The sequence below is a fragment of the Eumetopias jubatus genome, unplaced genomic scaffold (assembly GCF_037043125.1).
Source record: "Eumetopias jubatus isolate StellerSeaLion01/CBP00866 unplaced genomic scaffold, mEumJub1_p1.0 scaffold_17, whole genome shotgun sequence".
NCBI lineage: Eukaryota > Metazoa > Chordata > Mammalia > Carnivora > Otariidae > Eumetopias > Eumetopias jubatus.
The window spans coordinates 1,378,739-1,404,209 of NW_028274823.1; the positions used below are offsets into that span (position 1 = coordinate 1,378,739).

Below are 25,471 nucleotides of genomic sequence, written 5' to 3' on the forward strand. Positions count from 1 at the left end.
TCTTCCCAGACCCGGCCCTCCCTTCTCCCCTGTTCCTTTCTGGGGATGAAGCTGCTTCCTCCAGAGACACTAGGCTTTGAGTCACTTTCTTGTCCCCTGGTGACATCCTTCACTTCCTGCGAGCCCCTCAGTGCAATGAAAATGTGGGTTCTGTGGGACCTTGCTCTTCTGTGGTTGGGGGGCCCCTCGGGGCGTCAGCATGGAGGCCAGGCCCCGGAGCGGCACGTGGGAGCCCAGTCAGGTTTCAGTGAGTGAGCAAATGAGGATGTGTTCCCGTCTTCCCCACGGGCACGTTGTTGCCCCTCCGCGCACGCAGCGCGTGGGCACATTTCAGAGGGTTCTGTCGAGCAGAGAGAGCGGCAGCGGGACAGATGACGCGGTCCTGACAGAGGGGACGCCACGCAGAGAGCGGGCATCACCAGTGCCCAGAAGGGAGGCAACACACAGGGATGCTTTGCTCTCGGCATCAGACTAAAGGCCGTTGTTTGCACAGACTGAGCTGAGACGTATTTCCGGGCCAGTGTCTGCTGGGCTTTCATCACCTGGGCATTCATGCCCTGTAGGGTGGGAACAGCTTGTCTTAACCCCGTTTCCTGCTGCTGCCGTGGCCAGAGCCTCAGTGGCCTGCAGCAACGCGCATTTACTCTCTTGCTGCTCTGGAGGGCGGAGGTGTGGATGCGTTTCCCTGGGTGATGTCGGGTGTCTGCAGGGCTCTGGGGAGGATCTGTTTCCCTGTCTTCCCAGCTTCTAGAGGTGCCTGCATCCCTTGGCTCTGCACCCCCAACAGTGTCCTCGCTCCATTGTCACGTCTCCTGTTCCTGCCCTGGACGGACCCCGTGACGATGTTGGCCGTAACTCAGGATGGCCTCGCCCTCTCAACATCTTTAGCTCAGCCACGTGTTCAACACCCCTTCTGTCCTGTACATACCGTGTTCACAGGTTTTAGGGGTTAGGATGTGGATGTCTTTGGGGGCCGTCATGCTGTCTCCACAGCGGGCACACCTCCTGGAAAGGAACGGCCTTCACTGAGAAGTGCAGCGATCAGCTGATGTGGTGGCCAACAGCCTGTGGCTGTGGGTATTGGCGGCACCAAGGATGAAGCCCCAGGCCAGCCACATGATCCACACAATCAGGAGAAGTCCGGGATGGAGAAAGCAAGCAGCCAGGGGCAGCTGCCACACCACTCACGACACCTGGCCCATCTCCAGACCTCAGCCTGGCTTTGGACCCAGAACGTGTGGATTCGTGGAGAAACCAGGCTCCGAGGAAGAGGGAGGCCCCTCCCCGCACAGGTGGTGACCCCTGGTGCTTCCCCAGGGCGCTGTGGCCATGTGCACTGGGCTGTTTCGGGGGCTGCTGGACACAGGCGGGGCTGTCCAACCCAAAGGCCTGAGGTGTCACCATGGCCACCTGTTTGAGCAGAGCGTGTAGAGATCAGGTAATAAATACGTCCTGGTCCAGGTGTGGCTTGTGGTGGGCACACTGGGTCCACGGACCACCGAGCAGGGCCATTCTCCAAGCTCCTGAGTAGGTCGCTGGAGTGGACATGTGCCAGTCAGCCTCGCTCGTCTCCTAACTACACCATCTTCTGTACCTCCCGCTGGGGTCTCGCTGACTGTGCGGCGAGAGCCAGTTCTTGGAGATGGCAAAAGACCGGCCTGGGAGTTGCCTTTCGAACGGTACTAAGCAATCCGAAGGCCTCCTCCAAGCCCCTCCTCCGTCCAGCATGGACCGTCCAGCAGACAGTTACCAGGCAGCGACCAGGCACCGGACAACCAGGGACCACCGCCACTCTAGCCCAGAGCCCACCACAACTATCCCATCCATTCACTCCTAGGCCTGTTCAGCGGCTCACCTGTTCCTTCCCTGGAAACCACACTGCACACTTGTGTCCCCCCTCTGCCTCCTGGCCGACCCGGGTGCTCCCGCACAGCCTGCGGGGTGTGCCCCACCCCCCGCTTCTCCGGAACCCTGTGTCCACAGATACCTGTCCCTTCACAGTGGTCATTTCCACGTCTGCATGTCTTACCAAGCCTGCTCAAAACAAGTCCCGGCTACATTTTGAAACAACTCCCTTAGCTTCTTGGCCTGTGGGTTAAGGGCCGTCCCAGCAAGAAGGTCCAGTGGGGGCCTCTGAGGCTGCCCCTCCACCAGCCAGGACCCCGTCCCAAGGGCATGGCAGAGACAGCACTGCCCTTAGACCTAAACGATGAGGGAAGGCGTCCCCACCCGCCCCTCCGGGAGACGCTCAGCCATAATGGTGGACATTTTTGGTGGTCAGAGCTTGGGCTGGGGGGCTGAGGGAGGAGGAGCCCCTCCCTCTAGTGAGTGGAGGCTAGGGACCCTGCCAAACACGCTTTGATGCATGGGACGACCCCCCACAAACAGAGAATTATCTGGCACCGCAGGGTCAAGAGTGGTGAGCTGGAGAAACTCTGGATCAGACGATACATTTCGGATAATCTCCCAGAAATTAAGGCAAAACCAAAAAGAGATGGAAAATCCAAGGGAACATGCATGAACACTATAGGATCAATCCAAGGTTTTCACAATTCAAATCAGAAAGGCAAGAGTGAAATCAGAAGGGAAGTGATAATCTATGAAGTAATTTTTAAATTTTTCCAGAGTTGAAGGACATGTTCCTTGAGCAGTAGGCTCCACGGGGGATCTAGCGCCAAGAAAGACAAGGGACCCTCAGCACGGCACAGGCTGTGATGTTTGAAAACACTGCTTTCAAAGAGAAAAGTCTACAAGACTCGAGAGAGTAAAACAGCCTGCAACAGTTCAGCTACAAAGGACCAGGAGTCTTTGCTCTTCTCAACGGCAGGCAGCCCTTCGGGACGGCGGTGAAAAGCCGATGCCGGGATCCCAGGTGTGCACCTGGAATAGGGGCCAGCCAACGTAGACACAGAGCGCCGTCCACCAAACCAGGGGGAGCCACCAAGATGACCCAGGGGACACGGGGAGTGTCCGAGATGACAACAAAGGGCAGCCCGGCCCGGTGGGAGAAGAAGTGTGGAGAGGGGGACGCCTCTGCCATGACCAGCTGGGGCTGAGAGATGCCTGTGGTGGCCCAGGTGGTCGAAATGGCACCTCGAGGCCGTCACAAGGGGTGGGAAGAATTCCCACAAGGCTTGAAGAAAACCAAGCAACTGAAGAAATCACTATTTATTTCAAGAAGGACAAAAAGTGGGGAAGGAAACGGTACACAGAGTGAGAGGATGGTCAGCCGTAGGGGCAGCCCTTGGGCCAGACGAGAGGGTCCCCTCCTGCCCTGGGCGCCGGGCTGGGGAGGCTCTGAGTTCCACAGACACAGAACCACACCAGGGTCCTTGGGTTCATAGAATACTCTTTGAAAGCTGGTAACTGATGGAGTGTGTTCAGGAGAGGGCGCACCAGCTGGCCGGCCCCCAGGCCAAAGAGAGCAGGGCTGTGGGGCATGAGTGTTTGAGGGGAGAGGAGAGACCCCAGCTTCTACCTGGGAGACTGCAGAAAGGCCAGAGGTGGCCGCCATGGGTGGCTCCAAATCGTTGCAGGCTCCGGCCTCCCCAGTCACTCCCTCCCCTGCTGGGGTGGTGTGTCCTGGGAAGAGCTCAGAAGTCCCAGGGCTCCTTGGATGCAAGAAGGATCTGTTTCCTGTGCTGACGTGGTTACACAGCTGTGTACACTTTGTGAAAAGCCGAGCTGCACCCCCGCAACCTACACGGTTTTCCGGATGCCTGCTATATGTTGATAGAAGAGTTTATTCTACAGGCATTCTTAGAGGAGAATATAGGTGAATTTTATGTTGTTCTTAGGCTAAGAAAGGATTTCTTAAATGAAATATAGAAGCACTAACCACAAAAGCAAATGTTGATAAATGCACTACATTAGAAGTACTCTTGCTTATCAAAAAGACGCCATAGGGAAAATTAAAAGCTGAGCCAAAAGCAAGAGAAGATATTGGCAATTCTTATTTTCAGTAGATTAGTATGCAGAATACATAAAGAACTCCTATAATTCAATTTAAAAAGATAAAAACAATAGGTTTAATTGGATTAATAGGCAAAAGATAGGCACCGACAACTCACAGTGGAGGGGAAACGAATGGCCAGTGAAGTGCTCACTGTGATCAGCAGGGAGACACTTCATCCCGACCAACATAGCGTTCAGTTGCCAGGAAAGAAGGAAGCCCCCAGGTCCTGCCGCTGTGGGCCGTGCATCCGTTCGTTGGGAGCCCCTAGGGGAGCATCTGCACCCCGGAAGGGGCCGAGTCCACCTGCGGCGACCCCGCTGCTCACCCGGAGGCTCCAGGGAAGCACACAGAGAGCACACGTGGGCAGAGTCGCTCGTGGCTGCCCTCCGGCGCTTCAGCAAAGCCTGGAAAGGACCCCAAGCCCAGGACAAGGGAAAGCCATGAAATGAATGAACAGGCGCTTCTCACAGCAACAGGGATGAATCCTACCAACAGCTTTTGACAGAAAGAAGCAAATTGCAAGAGACCTCATGCAGTAGGAAATGTTTCTCACACCAGCAACCTTAGATGATAAGGTGCAAGTGAGAATGACGAAATTCTAAGAAGGGGGAAATCAAGGGGTGGGTTGGCCCACAGCTCAGGCTGGGGGGGGAGGCAGGAGACGGGGGTGCACGCGGGGGTGTCACAGGCTGAGTTGTGGCTCCCCGAAATTCATTCCTGGACGTCCTGACCCCAGTGCCTCAGAGGGTGACAGTATTTGGAGATGGATCTTTGAAGCGGTGACGAAGGTCACATGAGGTCACTAGGGTGGGCCCTAATCCATTCTGATGGGCGTCCTTATGAGAAGGGGAGGCGAGGACCCAGTCACGGAGGGACGGCCCTGTGTGGCCATGGGGACGGGACAGCTGCCCACACCCTGAGAGCTGGGGAGAGCGGCGCCCCTCCCCCCCGCGGTATTTGTTGCCATAGCTTCAGGAAGCTGGTGGGGGGGCAGGTGCCGGAGCGTCGACGGGTGGGGGTGCTGGTGGCAGGTGGCGGCTCACGGGGGCTTCAGGGTTTGCACTTCAGAGCTTTTGGAGGTTCCGTGTGTCGTGTTGTTGCAGAGCAAGGAAGAACTGCAGTGGCAAGCATATGCTGTCCAGCTGCTGGGGGGTCTGGGAGTCCTGCCCCGTCCCTGCTCATGCCGGGGCCCGGGCAGGTCCTTTCGAGATGTCACTCCCGAGCCCCTGTCACTCATCTGTAAAACGGGGTGGTCGTGAAAGCTACGCTGTAGGGTGGCCGCGAGTCTGAGCGGAGCTTGCAGTGAGACCCCAGCCCGGTGCTCGACTGGAAGCTGCTGGGAGGCGGGGCGTTACCCTGATTTCACATGGGAGAAACTAAGACACAGGGGGGTGCCCAAGGGCTGGAGACGGCCCCCAGGGGCGTGAAGGACCTGGATTCACACCCAGCTCTGGACCAGCTCCCTCCTTCCGGGTGCATCTAAGGGGAACATAAAAGAGTGGGATCCCCTCCCGCAGCAAGACTCGAAAACAGAAGTGATTTCTCCACAGGGGCCTTTCTGGGTCCCTAGAAGCAGCAAGCTCACGCTCTGAGGAGGCCCCACCAATAACCACGCTGCCGCCGGCCCGGCACCCACGGAGCACCGAGGCGCTCTGCTCCCGCTCGCGGGAGGCTGGGCAACGTCACGGCGACCCTTGACTCCATCCCCTCCAACCCCAGCAGGTGCCCGGGGCCTGGGCCAGATCTGAGCTGAGCGCCCGCACTGACCCAGACTCTCGGCTGCAGGGCCTGGCACCTTCCCAGCAGTGCTGGCTGGCCCCTGCAGAGGCTGACCCACAGCCCTGACCTGGGGAGCGTGGCAGTGCCACCGCTCCCAGGGAGGTGACAGTGGCACACATCCCCGTGTGGATGAGCTGAGGCTCCCGTGCCAGTGTGTGCCAGGGCAGGCGGCTTTTCCCTGACCGACCAGACGATACGTTCCCAATGCCTGGAGAAGCCTGACTTCTGCTGCAAAGCTTGCGTCTACTCCGTAGCTTCAAAACCAGATGCGGTAGCCAGGGCGTTAACAAGCCCGCATCGACGCAGATGAGCAAAACTTCTCAAAATTTTACAGAGAAAGGAGGAGTTTTATCGGAGCCCAAGTGAGGACAGCTGCCTGGATTGCGCGTCTTCACAAGGAGAGAGTGCCCTGGGGAAGGGACGTTTGGGGCAGGGTTGTGTATGTTTTCACATGAAGAGTTACAAATCGTCACAACGAAGGACCTTCAAGAAACTTACAGACTTTATCTTCTGTTTGTAGCATGTGCGAGGCTGTGTGACTTGAATCTCATGGGAACCAGGGAGGATTTCTCGCTTATCTGTCTGTCTGGAATGCTCCTTTGGGGGTATGTTTTTAACAAAGTGGATGTGCACAGGGTCCTGGGGCAGAAATAGAGCCATGCTTTGAGGTCTGGCGAGTCATTCTGACCTTGGTAAATGTCAGTGTGTAACTTCCCTGGGAGCCCAGGAGCAGGGCCCACAAAAAGTTGAAACTGTCCTTTATTTTTTCACCTGTTTTGAAGAGAGGTTTGAGGACAATGCAGGTAAGTGGCCCTTTTCCCTCAAGATTTCAGAGCTATTTGTAAGGAACTGCATCAGAAGTTGGGCGGGGGATGCTCCCCCAGATCGGTCCTCCCTGCGTGGTCCTCTTCCTCAACAAGCCCCTGGGGCAGATCCTGAGGTTGAGTTTTACTTAGAGGTGGCGCTGGGTACCTCCAAGAGGACAGTGGCCATGGAGGATGGCTTGATGTCACAGCATCTGGGTAGAGACAGACAGTGGCCTGGCCCACTGGAGTCCAGCTGACAGAGGCCACCAGCTCCGGGCTCAGAGGGAAGCGTGGGCTGGTGACGGCCACTCATCCACCTGCCCCAGGGTGACGGAACCCCTGGTGGAGTTGTCAGATATAAAGATCTCTGAATCCCGCGTACGTGCAAGAGACAAGACGTGGCCACGTGAGTTTGGGTGTTTGCCTGTGGGTGGGCAGCCCAGGAAGGAGTGACGGGACGGGGTGAGGCCTCAGCCCCTGACAAGCCCGTGTGGTGTTGCGTGGGCCCCGTTTGCAGGAATTCCCGGGAGGACACAGGCTCTGCCTTCCAGGAGGCCTGTGTTTGCCTGCTTCACCACACATGTCTGGGACACGCCATGAGCCAGGTCTGGGGCCCAGGACCGAGGGTTCAGGATGCTCCCGTGTGAGGACCAGTGTGAGCCACAGGTGGGCCACAGCAGCCAGGCGGAGGGGACCGAGGCCACGGGCAGGAAGCTTCCTCTGCTCTTGTGTTGTCAGCAGCGGCCGAGTAGCTCAGAATAAACGAGACAGAGCTAATTCGGGGCCAGGGGATTTTTTAAATGGGATTTTTAAAAAAGCAGAAAGAGAAAATGTCAGATAGATAGAGTGCCCACTCGCCTCGCAACAAGGCAGCTCGAAGCGGTTCCTGCCACGTGGGTGTGCTTGCCTGCTGCACGCCCTGCTTGTTACGCATGAGGAGCCTGGAGGTCAGGGAGGTTAAGGACTCGCCAGGGCCACGGAGCTCCCCGGGAGCGCGCCGCACTGTCTCCCGATCATCAGTCACCAGAGCACTGAGGTCCCAACGATGCAGGCTATTTTTAAAACGTGGAAAAGGAAAAGGAAAGGACAAGAAATTCATCCAGTCACGGAGGACGAGAACGCATGGATTCTACAGCAAGCACAGCGGCCCATGGCCCCCATGAGTCGGTAACCTGACCGCCAGGCCACATGGAGACCGTGTGGTGTGCAGTTGCAGCCTGTCATGTTGTGGTTCTGGCTTGGGCAGGCCCATGCAATCCTCAGCGCCTGGGACACAAGCTTGAGAGTGCGTGGCCGCTGAGACGGCCGTGGACCAGGGCTGTCCCGTGCTGTGGCGATCGGCGGTCGCCAACCTGCCCCGTGGGGCCACAGGTGCCTGTGACAACCGACCCCTCCCCCCCACTTGTCCCACGTTTCCAGCCGGCCAGCACCCCCAGCCCTTCTCACCTGGCGCGGTGCACATGCTGTTCCTTGTCGGGGAACACCTCCGACCTCCCCCACCACGTGAGCAGATGGAATGTGGGCAGAGTCGACCGCGTGCTCCCTCATATTCCTGTGGGAAACACACGAGTGGCCTTCTGGTCCCAGGAGAATAGAGGCCCACAGGACAGACCTGCCCTGAATCCGTGGCCCAGAGCCAAGCCTGGTAAGATCTGCCAAACAATAGCCATCCCAGAGATACATGAGTTGGAGGCAAATTCTTGGTGGCAAAGCTAAGTTTGGGGGTGGTTTGTGACGCAGAATTATCATGGGAACAGCCAGCTGGTACAGGGTCATTTCTTCCCTCTACTAGCCCTCGGGGACCATGTCCAAATGGCCCTAGGCCAGCTCTGTCTGGGGAGCAGCTCCATCCAGCGTGGACCTCTGCCCTACCCAAGAAGCCACTTCACCCACCCCCTTGTCTGCAGTCTCTTAAAACATGCCTGTTGAGGTACCACGGGCCAGTTTGGCAGTGAGTCAATTACACTTTCATAAAAACGGAAAGATAACAACCAGAAACCAAAAGACTCCTGATGGCAGCCCATTGAACAGACACAACTCAATGATTTTTTGAAAATTTATAGGGTTGTGGGACCGGCACCACATTCCATCTTCACATTCTGGTTTTTTAATGGCTCCAGCTTTTGGTGTCACATCTGATAGTTCTTTGCCTCACACAAAGTCATGTCGGTTTCCCCGGGTTTTCCTGTGGAAATTCCGTGGTGTCAGCTGTTACACTGAGACCTCTGATCCATTCTGAGTTAGGATCCTTGGAGAGGTCTGAGTTTATTGTTCTCATATGGATGTTCAGTTTTCTCAGCAAATGCAGTTTTCTTTGTGGGAATGTTTTTAGTTATAAATTCAGTTTTGTGCACACGTATGGGCCTATTCATGTTCTCTCTTCTATCAATCTTGACAAATTGCATTTTTAAAGGACCTCTCCATTTTATTTGAGTTGCGAATTTATGGCACAAAATTTCTGCAATATTCCATGATTGTTCTTTTTTATCATTTTGGGTTTTTTTTAAGATTTTATTTATCTATTTGAGAGAGAGCGAGAGTGAGAGAGAGAGCGCGCGGAAGCAGGGGGAGTGGGAGAGGGAGAGCTCCCTCTCTGCTGAGCAGGGAGCCCGATGGGGGGCTCGATCCCAGGACCCTGAGATCATGACCTGAGCCGAAGGCAGACGCCTCACTGACTGAGCCCCCCAGGCGCCCCATCCTGATTATTCTTTTAATCTCATTAGGCTCTATAGTGGTAACCCCCTTTTCCATTTCTGATATGGCCATTTTTTTGCTCTTTTTTTCTTATTCAATAATGCTAGGGTTTTATCGATTTTATTGATTGTTTTCAAAGGAACAATGATTTGCTTTGTTGATTTTTTTCTCCCACTTATTATGATTAAGTTGTTTCATAGATTTCTGCTCTAATGTCTTTTCCTTCCTTCTACTCACCCTGAATTTAAATTACTCTTCCTTTTTTAGCCCCTTAAGGTAGAACTTAGATCATTGATTTTAAACTTATCTGATTTTTTCTTATAAGCATTTAAAAATAGCTGTATCCCCCAAACTTTGTTACATTGGTTTTCATAGTCATTCAGTTTTAAATATGCCCTAATCTCCTTTGTGATTTATTGTTTGGTCTGTGGATTATTTCAAGTTCGTTGCTTAATTTCCAAATGTGCATAGACCTTTAGGACATCTGTTATCACTGATGTCTTATTTAATTTGTTGTCTTCAGACAATATATTCTGTATGGTTTCAAAACTTTGAAATTTACTGAAACTTTTTCTTTTAGTCCTGGGATATGGCTTATCTCCATGGATAGCCCTTGCACATTTGAAAGTGATGTAAAGTCTGCAGAGGATTTTATAGTATTCTCTAGATGCCGGTTAGGGCAAGGTGGATAATGGTTTTCCCCAAACTTCTGCATCCTTAGTAATTTTACATGTGTGTGTGCTTATTCTATCAGTTACTAAGAAAGGGAGATTTAAGCATCCTACCACAATTGGGGTTTGTCTGGTTTTTTCTTGGGCTGTCGTACAAGTCAGGGTTTTCCAGAAAAACAGAACCAATAGGATCTATAGAGATATATATAGAAATTGGGTCCTGTAGTTATGGAGGCTGAGAAGCACCAGGATCTACCATCCGCAAGCCAGAGAACCAGGGGAGCTGAGGGCTAACTCCCAGTCTGAAGGCTAAAGGCCTGATAACCAGGGAAGGGGCTATGGGGCTATGGGGGTGGCAGAGGGTAGCTGGTATAAGTCCCAGCGTCTGAAGGCCGGAGAGCCAGGACCTCCATCCAATGTCTGAGAACAGGAAAAGGTGGACAGCCTAGCTCTAGAAGAGAGAGAATTCGGGTCCCCAACAGATTAGATGATGCCCACCCAATTGGGGGAAAGATAGTCTGCCTTGTTCAGTCTACCAATTCAAATATTAGTCTCTTCCAGAATCACCTTCAACAGACACACCAAGAAATAATGTTTTGCCATCTGTCTGGGCTTCCCATAGCCCAGACGGGTCAACACATAAAATGAACCATCACACGAGTCTATGCCTCGTCAACTTGGCACCATATGCACCTCCTTAAACTATGCTTAACCTCCAAACAAAGACATAATGAGATCATAACTCCACCTAACATGACTATCCTACATACATCCCAAAATGCGCTAAACCCTTCCCCCGTGGGCAATGACAGCAGGGCACTTAACCACCATGAGCAAGGTGGGCGTGCTGACCATGATGGAGGGCAGAGGCAAAGCAGCAATCAGAGTGGTCTGACCTGAGCAGCCCTGTGGCGTTGGCTGGTTTCCAGCGTCTTCCGGTGGAATAGATAGGAAGCCAAGTTCTTACTTGATCTGTGCTGTCAGAGAAGCTCCAGGTCAAGTGAACAGAAGTCTAGCCTGAATCACAAAAATAGGAGCCATGGCTACTCAACAGTTTCCAGACTAGAGCCAGTGTAGACACCCAGAGCCCCCTGAATGGAGAGGTCCCCTTGAAGAAGAGCTCCAGGACACTACCAGGAATGTATATGTTACTCTTTCTCCCAGATTTCTCCAAAGATACTGGTGGCCTTTGACCAGGGGAGCTGAGCACTGGGGGGAAGGAAGTCATCAGACATCTTGGGACTCCTGGACCCTGGCTCTGAATGGACGACAATCCTAGGAGACCCAGAACCTCACAGGGTCCCACTAGTCAGAGTGGGAGCTTATGGAGGTCAGTTAATCAGTGGCGTTTTATCTATTTATTTTTTAAAGATTTATTTATTTTTAGAGAGAGTGTGTGTGTGTGCATGCAAGCAGGGGGAGGGGCAGAGGGAGAGAGAATCTCCAGCTGACCCCCCTGCTGAGCAGGGAGCCCGATGTGGGGCTCGATCCCAGGACCCTGAGATCATGACCTGAGCTGAAATCAAGAGCCAGACGCTTACCCAGCTGAGCCAGGCACCCTCATCAGTGGAGTTTTAGGTCGGGCCTGCTCCAGAAGGCACCCTGTGGTCGTGTCCCCAGTTTCAGGGGCACAACTGGAATAAACATACAGAACAGCTGGTGGCACCCCCACCTTGCCGCCCAGACCTGTGCAGTGAGGGGAAGACTGAGGGGGGCCATAAGAACTTCATCTTCCTCAGAACATAGTGCGCCAGAAGCAGCCCTGCCCTCCTGGAGGGGCTGCAGAGATCAGGGCCACCAGGTGGTGATCTTCTCCACGTCCCTGCTGAACTCACCTGTCTGGCCTACGTCTTGGAAAATGGTCGTACGTTATCATGAGCGTAGCTGGGTGGTGACTCCATTGCAGCTGCTGTACCCGGTGTGGATGTGTTGCTTGAACAAATCAGCACGCCCCCTTGGCTGGCATGCTGTTGACTTGCAAAACGCCCTTCTGTCCACCGCCATCAGTGATGCCCTGGAAGCAGCTGCTTTCAGGCAGTACACCCTCACTGTGTGGCTTCAGGGGCCCGTCCCTCTCCAGCCAGTTGTCGTAACTCTGTTTGCCGAGAGCTTGAGCGCCTTTCCCTTCCACAAGATCTCACACTGGTCCATTAACACTGATGACACGATGCTGCTTGGACCCAGGGAGCCCGAGGTACGAATACTCTGCCCTTGTTGATGTTCACGTGTCAGAAGGTGGGAGGTAAATCGGACTAAAATTCAACGGCCTTCTACCTCAGTGGTATTTCTAGGTGCCAGTGGTGTGGGGCATGCCAAGATATCCCATCTAAGGGGAAGGTACATTGCTCCATTTGACCCTTTCCACAACCAGAAAGAAGCACGATGCCTAATTTTGGTTCCAGGTGTGCATCACAGTGATTTGATACTTTCATACATGACGAAATGATCCCCACGATGGGTCTAGTTACTGTCTGTCCTCATACGAAGTTATTACAATTACAGTATGACTGCCTACATTCACCATGCTGCACATCACATCCCCATGACTTACTTATTCTATAGCTGGAAGTTTGTACCTCTTAATCCCCCCTCTGCCCAACGGTAACCGAGTTTGTTTCCTGTATCTGTGTGCTTTTCTTTTGTTTGTTCACTTGTTTTGTTTTTTAGATTCCACATATGAGTGGAATCATATGGTATCTTTCTTCCTCTGGCTGACTTATTTCTTTTAGGGTTATACCCTCTAGGTCCATCCATGTTGTCACAAATGGCCAGATTTTGTTCTTTTTTATGGCTGAGTAGTACTCCATTGTGTATATACACATCTTCTTTGTCCATTCATCCCTCGATGGACACTTGGGCGGCGGCTTCCACATCTTGGTTGCTGCAAATAATGCTGCAGGGAACATAGGGGTGCATGTATCTCTCCGAACTGGTGTTTTCCTTTTTTAAAAAAACACAGAAGTGGAATGGAACCTCCATAGTGTTTTCCATAGTAGCCCACACCAATCAATTTTAAAGATAAGAGTTCCAAGTAGTAGGATTTCCATTTACCTTGAACAACTTCCTTTTTAATTTGTTACGGGGCTCTCCTGCTGGTGACAAATTCTCTCTGTTGTTTGTTTCTCTCAAAATGCCTTTTTTAGCCTTTATTTTTGAAGAATATTCTTCGATACAGAATTCTATGTTGGAGTTTCTTCCTTTCAGCCAAGTTAAGATGTTGCTCCATTGTCTTCCGGACTTCATGTCTCCTGTTGAGAAGTTGGCTGCCATTTTCCACTTTACAAGAACCCACTTTATTCCAATTTTTCCACATACATCACTGATAATTTCTATTGACCTGTCTACATGTTTACTGATTCTTTTAATATTTCCAATAGAATAGTATGGCTGTTGAAAACAATTTAAATCTCAGATGTTGTATCTTTCAATTCTAGACTTTCCATTTCTCACCTGAGATTACCTGTCTCCTCACCCATACTGTCCATCTTTTTCCTGTGAATTCTCTAACGTAGTTAGTTTTCCTCCAGCAAACATAGAATGTCCAGCTACACTGTCAAGCCCATTTCTAGGGACTCTGTGGTCAACCAAGTGAGTGTTGCCATCGATCCCTGTGGGGCAGGTTTCTGATTGCAGCTCTGTCCTGGTTGTGGTGGCTTAGCCCCCGGGAGCTACCAGCTGACCCCACCCCCGGTCTCACTGTTACTGCTGAGACCCGAGAGCCCAAGTCCATGGCAGCACCCACACGGCCATCTCCAGTCCTCAGAGGACAGACACACGGAGCTCCCTGGGGGCCGGAGAACAGCTAACCCCAACGTTAGGGGATGAAGGGAGTGAGGAGGTGTCCTCACCAAGGAGGGAGGGCAGGGTTGGGGTCAGTCCACTCCACCTGCCTGTCTTCCTGAGCCTTTAACCTCCTTCTTTAGGCCATGCTTCTCAAACTTTAATGTGAAAACATTTACATTGAAAAGGCTTATTTTTAAAGTGTATACTCTGACTCAGCAGGTTTGGAGTGGGGCCTGAGACTCTCCATTTCTAGAACACTCCAAGGGGCCACTACTGTTGTCCTTGCAGTACATGCCGAGGAGTGAGGACGTGCAGAAGGCCAGGGAAGTTCAGTCTCATTAACTGCCCCCTGCCACTGAGTCCAGCCCCTCCTTACCCAACCTGCGTGGTGATTAATGCCACTTCCAGGTGCTCAAATCAATGTTTTAAATCTTGGTACGTGCAGCCAGGTCAATGGATTTGGCCGTCCTGAGCCTTATTTCCTCCTTCCCGGGCCAACGCCTCTAAACTCCACTTCAAAGGCTGCTCCTGGCTACAGTTAGGTTAGGGTTTGTATCTCTTTTTGCATAAAGGCTCTCTCTTCCCAGAGCAGTCTTTGTACTTGTCCATCTATGCTCTGGTGTCTCCTGACCATCCGACCATCTGACTCTTAGGGGCCTTTGGGCAATGGGGTGTTAAGGGTGGGTCTTGAAAACAATTGGTGTTAGCTTGAGAGGCACCTACTCCAGGTACAACTGCTGAGAAGCTTCTGTGCACAGGGGGAGGGAAAGGTTGCTCCTGCCAGCAAGGGAGGCTCAGGGACACTCGGGGGTTCAACGTTCTCCACCTCACCTACGTCTGCCCAGATGTCCCCATCTGACTCCTGAGGTCCCTCTTCCTCCCACCATGCTCTACTCTACCATGGCTGTCATGGTTAGTTTTATGTGTCAGCTGGGCTTGGAGCTATTTAACCAGATACTAAACCAGATGCTGGGAAAGTGTGCTATGATCTGTGCTAGGAAGCCGTGGTCAACATCTGCCATCAGTTGAGTTAAAACAAAGGAGATCCCCCTGGGTAATCTGGGTGGGTCTCATCAATCAGCTGGAATGCTCTGGACAGACAGTTGGTGGATATATGGCTCATTGAGGTGGGCTGGGGAGAGCTCAGAAGGAAGTAAGGGATGTTATCTTAGAGGACACACTCTTCACCACGACCACAGTGATGGCGGATGCATGTTAAAGGGGGTGAGGTGGTGAGGTCTCAGGTGGAAACCAGGAATGTGCTACGGAAACCGGAGGAAAAGTGAGCCTGATTATAAAGTGGCAGAAAACTTGACTGAATTGTTTTCTGACATCGGGTGGAACATGATGATGAATTTGGTTGCTGGCTGCGGAGGTTTACAAGCAAAGTGTTAGAGGTGGGGGTTGCTTTCCTCTTGCTGCTCAGAGTAAAATGTGAGAGAAAAGAGGTGAATTGAGGAAGCTCTCTCTCTTTTTTCCAGATCTTATTTATTTATTTATTTGATAGAGCATGAGCAGGGGAAATGGCAGAGGGAGAAGCAGACTCCCCACTGAGCAAGGAGCCTGATGCGGGACTCAATCCCAGGACCCTGAGATCATGACCTCAGCCGAACGCAGACACCTGACCCGCTGAGCCAGCCAGGTGCCCCTGAGGAAGGTCTCTTAAGCAGAAATGAACCAGCCCTTAATGATTTGGGAGGTTCTTGGCTGATCCAGATTGCAAAGAATACAAAAATTGGGAAGTGGACTGTTGGAAAAGCATATTCTAAACAGAGGGCCAAGGGTGTGGCTGCACAGCCGCTTGCTGGAGAGCTTAGCGGGGCGACTGAACCCACTTGGCCGTCTCAGCAGAACCCAGGGGTACAGGTGGGCTCGTGGGTGGGTGGGGGAGCTCCGCGGAGGGCCCTCCTGTGTGATGGGACACACACCAGGCCCTTGAGAACGCTGGATCAGCAGAAGCCTGCCAGCTGGGACGGGGAGGAACAGATTCAGGATGCAAGGAAAGACTGCACACAGCTCTCCACGCAGGACAGGGGCTGATGGAGCCACCGAGCAGCGAAGATGTGCAGCCTGTCAGGAAGAAAGAAGAACGGCCCCAAGGGTGGTGCGTCCTGTGACAGAGGATTCTCCTCGGGCCTTGGAACTTAGCTGAAGCTTCCCTGTGGGACTGTGAATTTCCTTGGGAATGGTGACTCCCTCATTCCTTCAGCTTCTCTTTCTGGGATGGAAATGTCTGTCCTTGTGTACTCTGGAAGCAGGGACAGGCCACACCCAGAGTCTGACTCGCACCTGAGTCAGATGGTGACACCTGGGGCTCGTGAGCGGGTCACACTCAGGTGGGACTGTAGGCCTGGAGTTCATACCGTGGTGCTGAGGCTTTGGGGGTGCTGGGACGCACTGGAGGTATTCTGCACACGACATGGACATGGACGTTGGGGGACCAAAGAGTGGACTGTGGCGGGTTTAATGGTGGGCCCCCCAAAAGATAGGTCCACCCAGAACCTATGGACAGGACCTTGTTTGGAAAGAGGGCTTTTGCGATTAAGGATTGTAATTAAGATAAGGATCTCAAATTGATATCATCCTGCATCAAGGTGGGCCCTAAATCTTATGGCAAATATCCTTCACGGGGCAAAGACAAGATCACATACAGGAAATGTGAGATTGGAGGAACACCTCTGCAAGCCAAGGGGCTCCAGGATTGCCAGGAGCGCCCAGAAGCCTGGAGACGGGATGGGTTCTCTCTCAGGGCCTCCGGAAGGAACCAGCCCTGCTAACGGCCCGGCCTCCAGAGCTGTGAGAGAATCCATTTCTGCTATTTTCAGCCCCCACTTGGCGATGCTTTGCTCGGGCAGCCCTGGGAACTGATGCGTGGGGAGACTGACGGTGGCACCCGTCTTCCACTTCCTGCCAGGGAGGAGGCTAGCCGTGGGCCCTGCACACAGGTGAGCGCCCCGGGATCAGAATCCCTTCGGAGCTTCTGCCTCCGGTTTCCCAGGCCGTTCTGGTATCCGTTCCCGAGCAGGAAACCGTACATGGAAGTCAGGCAGTCCGAACGGGGTTTGATAAAAGGACTCTTCACGAAGACTCGGGCAAGCGTCCGTGTCACAACAGTGACCCAAGACGAGACCCGCCCGAGAACTGAAGGCTGTGCTGGTCCCAGCCATGTGACCTTCCCTGACTCAATGTCAAGGGCACCCCCTCAGGAAGCACAGCTTTTTTTGGACAAATTAGAGACCAGTGCATGTTCCTGTAAAATCAACCCCCGGCTGTTCCATGTTCCCTGTCTCAGGGGTTGCTCACCGTCCCCGAGACACGGGCCCCTCCACGTCCTCGCACGCCAGCTGGGTCCCACCTCGGGGCCAGCGTCCTAGGCCCCAGCCACAGCCTTCAGAGGGCTGCTGGTGTATGCTCAGGTCTCAGAACCCTGCCCAGCCACCCCACAGAGCGGCCCCGTGGTCATACACCGCCCATGGTCCCCTGTGCGCTCCTGCATGCTTGCTGTGGTAGACATGTTTACCTGGTACTGAGTCACTGGCTGTCTCCCGTCACCGGAACAGGACAGCCAGCCCTGAGCTAGCTGATGCTCCTGATCAGTGTGGGCAGCCAGGGCACCCAGGGACACTCTGTTGGCCTCAGTGCCCCCTTCCACTCACAGCTGGCCCCCGTTCCAGTCTTGCTCCCTCCCGGCCTCCCCTGAATTCCATGGTCACCTCTGTGGCTGAGGTGACCTGGTCTGCCTGTGGGTGAGGCAGCCCCTAACCTTTTCTGTCTTCTGCCCCGCTGTGGGCCTGCTCCAGCTTGCATAGCCAGTCCCTGGGCTTCCTGAGACCCCGCCCCATGGCCAGGCACAGGAGGTTTCCCGGACAGAGCTGTGCCCTGAGCCTGGAGGCCAGCTGTAGGCCCATCTGCTGTGCTGGTTCCTGCTCTTTTCTGCTGGGGCCTGTGAGGGACCCACAATCCTAGGGCCCAGGGGTCTTCTGAGAGGTGCTCAGTGTGCCCAGAGGAGGTTTTTCCTATGTCCTGACCCCGGGGAGGGTGCCTGCTTGGGCATTTGGGGCTCCCAGTTCAGTGTGCAGAAGGCCCCACTCATCTCTGCTGGTCCCCTCACTGTCTTCTGTTGGGCCTGGTGCCTCTCAGACAAGAGCCCTGGTCACTTTCAGAGAAGGACTGCCCGTGCCCAACTGCCCTCGCTGGAGGTCGCCCCTGTGGCTCTACTGCTCCCCCCCCCACCCCTCAGTGGCCCCGCTCCTGGTGCTCCCTGTTACCTACAAGCCCTCAGTCTCTCCAATGGTCCATGTAACTTTTCCAGCCACTTTCTGGATCCACTGACATTTTTTTCCTTCTAAAGTCTTTTCTTGGGGCGCCTGGGTGGCTCAGTGGGTTGGGCGTCTGGTCTCTGGGTCCTGGGATCAAGCCCCGAGTCAGGCTTCCTGCTCAGTGGGCATCTGCTTCTCCCTCTGCCTCTGCCTCTCCCCACGGCTCATTCTCTCTCTCTCTCTCTCAAATAAATAAATCTTAAAAAAAAATCATAAAATAAAATCTCTTCTTTTGTTTCCTCTGGGCAGCGGTTGCTTACACCTTTTTATTTTGTTTCTGCCCCCTTTAGCTTTAGAGGGTCTGGGAAGGAGAGGAGATAAAACAGGGTGGTCAGTCCGCATTGGGCAATCCAAGGCTGCTGTGGGTTTGGGGGAATTCTGACGTGCAGTCTGGGGGGACGGTGGCTCCAAGCATAACCCTGCCTCACTGCCCCCCCTTTTCAAAAACATTGCTGCATTCGCTCCTGCAGGATGAATTCCTATAGGGCACCTGCTCTGCTAGCGCAGCGACTGGCAGGATCGGAGTGCTGGATGGAGCTCCAGGGAGGGAGGCTGGGCATGATCTGGGAGGCCTCGGTTTACGGCCAGACGGGATATGCACACACGTCAGCCAGGCAGGGACACTGGCGGTGGGTGGATGGTCAGTGGGACTAACCTCGGTTCTGCTCAGGTAAAAGTAACTCCCCCCATCTGGATGGCTTAAGACATGCCCTGCATGCTTGAGGCTGGTCTGCAGGTGGTCCGAAGCGATGAGGGCTCCCTCTCGGGCAGGTGGACACTGGTCACCTCGGCTCACATCTCATTAGTCAAGCAGGTCAAGGGGCCACACTGAATTTCAATGAAATTGAAAAGAGACCCGAGTGGGGACCGCCAAGACTGAGTACCACAAGCTGGGATGGGGGGTCGAGCCAGGAGGGGCTGTGAGGTCAGGGCAGAGCCCAGAGCGGCTGAAGGATGTGCGCAGAGGGAGGAGCAGGCCCGCAGGGCCTGGTTACTCGGGGTGACGGGGGTGGGGTGGGGACGGGGATCCGCTCTCACTGTGGGTAAGCAGAAGGCCCTTCCAGGATTTCACGGGGGGTGAGGGGCGGGGGGAGGAGGAATGACCGGCTTTGGGCCTGTGCACCAGGCAGAACTTAAGGCTTCCATAAGTCAACCCATCACAAAAAGAAGGTTCTTCAATGACAAGGTCTAGAGCGCAGGAAGCTAGGCGGTACTGAAAGAGCCTTCTCCTGGGGCGTCCGCTGTGCCGAGCGCTTTACTCCCGCGGTCTCCCGTGGCCTTGCAAGATCAAACCTGGAGCGCCGAGGCCCCTTCGGACCCGGGAAGGGCCAGGGGACTCTGGGCAACTCGGACGCACGGTTCCCGGGAGGCCCGGCGGCCTGCACCCGGACCAGGGGCTCCCGCTCTGCCTTGGTGTCCGGCCGGCCTCACTGCGAGGACCCAGCCAAGGAGACCCGGAGAGCGCGTGTGCACGAGCGCGTGAGTGCGCGCGCGCTCGCAGCCAGGCTCCCGGCGGAGCGCCCGCCCCGCCCCCTCCCTCCCGGGGCGCAGCCGCAGGGCTGGATGGGCACCCGGCCGGGACTACCGGCGTGCACGCGCTGACCCCAACCCAGCCTCGGCCCCCGCGCGGCCGTTTCCCAGCGTCCCTTCCCGGGCCCGGCGCGCGGCCTCGAGAAGCGCAGAGCCGCAGGATCAAGTTCAAGGCCGCCCCATATCGGGCGGCCGGCTTTGTTCGCGGAGGCCGCGGGGTGGGGAGACCCAAGGGGAGCCCCTAATCCCCGCCGCCTTGCAGAGCCGGACTCTTCCCATCCTTTGGGGGTCCCAGGATACCCGGAGGGAATCGTGGCCTTCCCTCCCTCGCTCTCGTCTCCGCCCTCTAGTCGGTGTTGCGGCCCCAGTGCCGGAGCGGACCAGGCCCCTCCCCGGGTGGGCGGTGGGCACTCGGCGTGGCGCGCCACCTCCCGCGCCAGCCCGCCGGGTCTCCGCCCCGTCCCGCCCCCAGCGCTCGGTTCCACCCCACTCCTCCCGCCAGCCCCGCCCCAGCCCCACCCCCGCGCGCCGGCTGTCGGCGAAACCCGCCCGGCAGCCACAGGACCCGCCAGCGCCGAGGCCGGGGCGCAGGGCGAGCCTTGTCAACGGCTCCCGCTCCCCGCCCGGCGGGCGGGCCATGTCCCCGGCTCCGGCCGCGGCGCGCACCCAGGCCCGGCGATGAGGAGCGGCGCGGAGCGTAGGGGCAGCAGCGCCGCGGCGCCGCCCGGCTCGCCGCCCCCTAGCCGCGCGCGCCCCTCTGGCCCCGACGCGCCCCCGGCCCCGCCGCCGCCCGCCGCCGGCCAGCCCCGGGCCCGGGACGCGGGCGATGCCCGCGCGCAGCCGCGCCCCCTGTTTCCGTGGAGCAAGTGGAGGAAGAGAATGGGCTCTTCCATGTCGGCGGCCACGGCGCGGAGGCCGGTGTTTGACGACAAGGAGGACGGTGAGCGCGGCCGCACGGCGGGGGCCCCGGGCCGCTCCCGGGGACAGCGTGGGGACCCGCGCCGCATGGGCACTCTGCGCGCTCTCGCAGAGGGGCCGCGGCGGTAGGATTTCCTCGCGTCCAGACACCGCGACCACCCGGGTGGGAAGGCATCCCGGGGCGTCTCGGTTTCCGAGGAAACTCGCGGATGCTGCCTGCGGTGCCCACGCGCATCCAGGGCTCCCTCCTGCCTCCTCCGTGTCCAGTGGCGGCGCAGTGGGCTCCGGCCTGCCCTGCGGGGGGAGGGTCCATGGTCGGAGTGGTGCGGGCTTAGCCACCCACTGTGGCGAGGGCTGCATGTGTTCATTTTCCTTTTAGGGGCGGTGTGCAGGCTTGGTCTACTCTGCAGCTGTGGTGTGCCGCTTTTGCGAAGGAAGATGCTTGCCCCACAGGTGTGGGGGGGGGGTTCCCTGGCCCTGGGAGCTCTCAGTCTGCGGCTGACAGTGTGGTGTGGCCCCCACGTGCCCAACCTTTGGGCTCAGATGTGCGGTGGAGATGGCTTTGCCTTTGTGCAGAGACCTGCCCTTTGGGAACTCCCTTTGAGAGTTTCCTTTCAGGTCCTCTTGCAGGTAAAGCTGCTGACCCAGACCACCCACCCGTATCTCTTGAGTGGCCACGTGGAGACAGGTGCCCATGGCAAACACGTGACAGGCCACCTTTCACTTGGCAGCTACCTGCAGGAAAGGTCTGCCTCTGGGGCACTGGGATACATTCGCACGCAAACATACAGCTCTTTTCTACGGATGTCATGGAGAGAGTTTAAATGGTACAATGATGACACATTTGATGTTTTTTTGACATTTTCTTAAAATAGTTGAAATACGCATTTTTTCATCTGTAGGCAGCCTGCAGAGGTCTTTTATAATTTATAATTTTAGAGTACAGCCCAACACAGGAGCCCAAACTATTTATTGTGATAAATAATTTAAGCATAATAGGAAATCACAGTAGTACAACCTCAGGCCTCAGTGGTGGTGAGCGTGCGGGCCGTGTGCGGGTGGTCATCGGAGTGACGGAGAGGCTGCCGTGGGCTGCCCAGGGGGTGCCGGGCTGCTGAGCGTGGTCACGGTCAGCAGGGGAGGGGCATTCCGCACCGCCCCATCAGTCCAGTGTGTTCTGGGTCTGCCGTCATTGTGCCCTCAGCTCCGGGGCAGCAGAACTCAGTGCTGTGACTCTTTCCTATGTTATGCATTTTTGTTTTCAACATAAATATTCCGAGTAAGGAAAGCTCAGAGTGCATTAGGAACTGATCAGGAAGCAGACCGACGGCTAGCTTCTCTGGCTGCACGATGAGAAAATGTCTGAGAAACACATCTGAGTTCCGCGCTCGCTGGTGTCGGCCAAGAGCTGGCCACACTTTCCATGCCTTAGCCTTGTGCTCTCAGAGGCAGAGAACGTGGAAGTAGAGAAATTGATGTTGCACGGGCGCTGCCTTCAGCTTTTTAACGTAGGAGTTTTGGCTCACAGTGTGTTATGTCTCAGATGTCATGGACCATTAAAAAGGCAAAAAGAGCACAGAATCTGTTGATGCTGCTCACAATCTGATTTGAGAATTATTCGGCGCATCCCCCAACCCCTGTATTTGCCTGGAGTGGGATGGCCGAGGCCGCAGCTGCTTCGGGAGGTGGGGGGGGGGGGGCTGACTCTGCTACAGGTCCTTGCTCTTTAGGACATGTGACATCAGTTACTTGCTGATCACTTGGCACAGCAGCCACATCCCCAAACTGAACCCACCGTCGGGACTTATCTGGGCTTTGTTTGGTGAGCTTGGGTGCAGCACCTGTCCGCGTCATCTGGCTGGACAGCCACGTTGTCCCGCGTGTGCATGTCATCGTCGGGGCACCTACGGCTCAAGCGTCTCGGCACAAGCTTGCAGAGAGGGCCGTGGGTTTATTTAAGGAATAGGGAATGGGGTTTGGGACGGAGGAAGGTGAGTTGGGGGCAGGCCGTGGCCCCTGAACCCCAGCTCTCTTCCAGGCCGGGTGTGAAGTCGCCCCCAGCCCCTTCGGACGGGGGCTGCATTACTTTGCTGGCCCTGCTGCTGTGCGGGCTTGAAGAGACGGCTGTGTTGTGCCGGAGACGTGCATTTACTGTGCCTGCACGGTTGCTATGGCAACGGAAGACCTTCTGATGAATTTTTTGGATTAAAACTCCCAATTAATGTATTAAGTTTGGTATGCAGAGAAAAGGATAAAAGAAAAGAAAAAAGGCAGTTTCACAGAGTGCCAGGTAGATCCCAACTAAAAAGCGTGGTTGTGATAGAGAAGTGTCCTTGTTCCTGTCAGTCCCGCGGAGTCTAGAGCCCCCGTGCCTACTTGGCAAGCACCGGGCGCAGGGGCAGATTCTCTGCGCCGCTGTCTCATGCGGGAACCAGGGGCACCTTTCCCTCCCCCGCTAATGCCGCACCTCCTCCTCTCGCATCCCTCGCTGGCTTCTGGGAGCCCTGGATTTCAGGGGCCGAACCTGCCAGGGACCTGTCTTTCCTCGCCGGCCCTGCCCCAGAGCTGCGCTATTTTGCGAGCCCCTTCATCCACATGGTCCACACGGTCTTGGTCATGAGGCTGCTGAGCGGTGCTGAGGGGGCTCCAGCTCCCCTGCTGAGCAGGTCCGCAACCCAGCGGGGTGCCCGCCCTTCTCCATAGTCATGGCCAGCACTCAAACCCAATGTGACGTTAGCTTCCTAGTGGGGGATCACTAATCACTGCGAGGTTTGCTCCCCCAGAGAAGACTGGGAATAAGGGAGCCCTTGAAGGCCGCAGAACACCTCACCCAGGTCTGTTGGGTGGGTGGGCAGCACACCAGGACGGGAGGCCACCAGGTTCTCAAGTCGCCTTTCTTAAAATGTAAAAAGAAATCCTTTGTTTATTTTTAATTAAGAAGCATTAAAATGTATACATGTGTATGCTTTCCTGTTTTTCCTACAATTGCCCTAAATAGGAAAATCTAGACGTGTGGGTTTAGCACCGAGACTCTCCGCAGCAAACATGTCAGTGTGTGTCTTCTGCAGCTTTGTTCTAGGAATGTTCTCACACTTCTAGCCGTGGAAACACACTTTTTTCCTTTGATGCAGAAATGGGATCACATTCCATATATGGTTTGGTCGTAACCTGCTTTCTTACTTAGTGGGATGTCGCCAACATCTGATAGATCTACAGCGTTTGTTGGCTGGATTCACAAGGGCGGCCCTCAAGCCTGGCTGGGAGCTAGACTCCGTGGTGCCCTTAAAACTACGGATGCCGGGTCCCCGCCCCCCAGGAATTCCCGTTGGGGGTGGAGCTCGGCACCCCTATCTTGTCCGGCTAGCGGTTCTGACGGGTGGCCAGGGCCGAGTCCCTGCCCTTCGGCCTTGCTCCGTGTGGACATGATGTTCTCTGCATACTTCATTTCCTGCTGTAGGACACTGGGGTGTTTCCACTTTCTTCGCAAACACAGTATCACAAACCTGGCAATGAGCATCTCTGTGTGCTCATGTTCCTGCACGTAGGAACGACCTTGCCACCCCAGAACTGTGTCCACGTAAGGCACCTTGACACAGCTGACCTGCTGGGGTCCATAGGAACGGTCCCTCTGTGCACAGCTGCTGTCCTGGCTGTGCCTTCCATGGCAGCCACCCAAGATGTGGCTGCTGTGTGCGGGGTACGCAGACGAAGGGGAGGTGGGGGACCAGCCGCAGACAGGAGAGAGACGAGGACGGCAGAGCACAGAGCGGCCGGGACGCATGGCCGTTGCTTGTTCTGGCCACGCTCAGAAGTCCTCTTTCCCTGGGTCCTCACCAGCTTTGGCTGCTGGCGATGTTTCGGATTTCTGACAGTCTGAAAGGTGAAAGGATTGTATTAATGCTTTGAGTTTCTCTGACTGCTGGTGGGATTGACCATCTCTTTGCTCCTCACATCGGGGCATCTGTCTCTGGGGGACTGCTGGCACCCACCCGAGCCCCTGCCTCCTGCTGGGACCGTGGTGGCCCTGTGTCTTTGCCCCGTTCCGGGTTTACAAAGCCGTACCCTGGCACGGTGCCCCCCCCCCCCGCCCCACGCACGTTTGCCATTTATCTTGCAACGCTGCTAGGGGTTTTTTTGTACGGATGTGTTTAATTTTTGTGTGGTCAGATTCATCAATAGCTTCCTTTCCGGCAGTTTCCGGCCTTGGTGTCGTGTTACTGCTGTACCCTTTCCCCGTTGATAAGCCTGCGTCTGCGCCTCCTTCTATTGCATACGTGGAAACTTCCAGTCCATTCGGACTACCCTGTGACCCGGCAGCTAGAAGGTCGTCCTCCTGCGGGTCCCAGGCTTTCTGAAGTTGAGCACATTTAGGCTATTTCTAAGTTTAAAATGCCCTTTACTGTGTGTTGGTCGCTGGGTTTTGTTGAACCGTGAACAGGATCTCTGTACCCATCGTATTTCACGCTGATCAGTGCTGGGATGAAGGAACACTCTTCTTTTTAAAACACTCCTCCTGGAAATGGCCACTGTGCTGAGACCCTTGCTGGTTGCCAGAGTTTTTAAGTTGCTTTGCTTGGACTTTCTCGGTGCTCCGTCATGAACCGGCCAAGAAGGATGGTCCATTACTGCATGGTGCTTGTGCCCCACTTTTTCCTTTGTGTTCCTGAGAGCTCGCAGGGCCGAGGAGAGCAGCTGGGCGCACGTGTGGCTGGCCCCATAATGCTGATGGGGCCCGAGTTTCTGGGGCCACTCTGGCCCCTGGTTGTTAGGAGTCTTTTTCCTTCCCTCCCGACTGGGAAGACAGGGTGGCGGTTTTTTGTGGGGCCCAGACTCGGGCTAATGGCAGTTCACACCCACTCCCCACACTGCAGGTCTCCCTTGGTGGCCAGAAGCCTGGTGGCTGCACACCGTGGGATCCTTTGCCAGCTGGTGAAAATGGTGCCGAGGCCCTTGGTGTGGGGGAGGGTATTTGGGTTCCAGTTGGGTAGGAGGGCATGCAGTCCCTTTTGAAAGTCC

The 25,471-nt window shown here is 55.3% G+C and overlaps 1 protein-coding gene across 1 annotated transcript in view; it reads left to right on the plus strand.

Moving 5' to 3' along the window:
* The first annotated feature begins 20,215 nt into the window (after positions 1 to 20,215).
* Positions 20,216 to 25,471, plus strand: part of STK32C (serine/threonine kinase 32C) — a 71,370-nt gene continuing 66,114 nt past the window's right edge. Inside the window, exon 1 of the mRNA XM_028120013.1 lies at positions 20,216 to 20,477. Within this exon, the coding sequence (XP_027975814.1) occupies positions 20,216 to 20,477 (262 nt within the window). The remainder of the gene's footprint in view (positions 20,478 to 25,471) is intronic.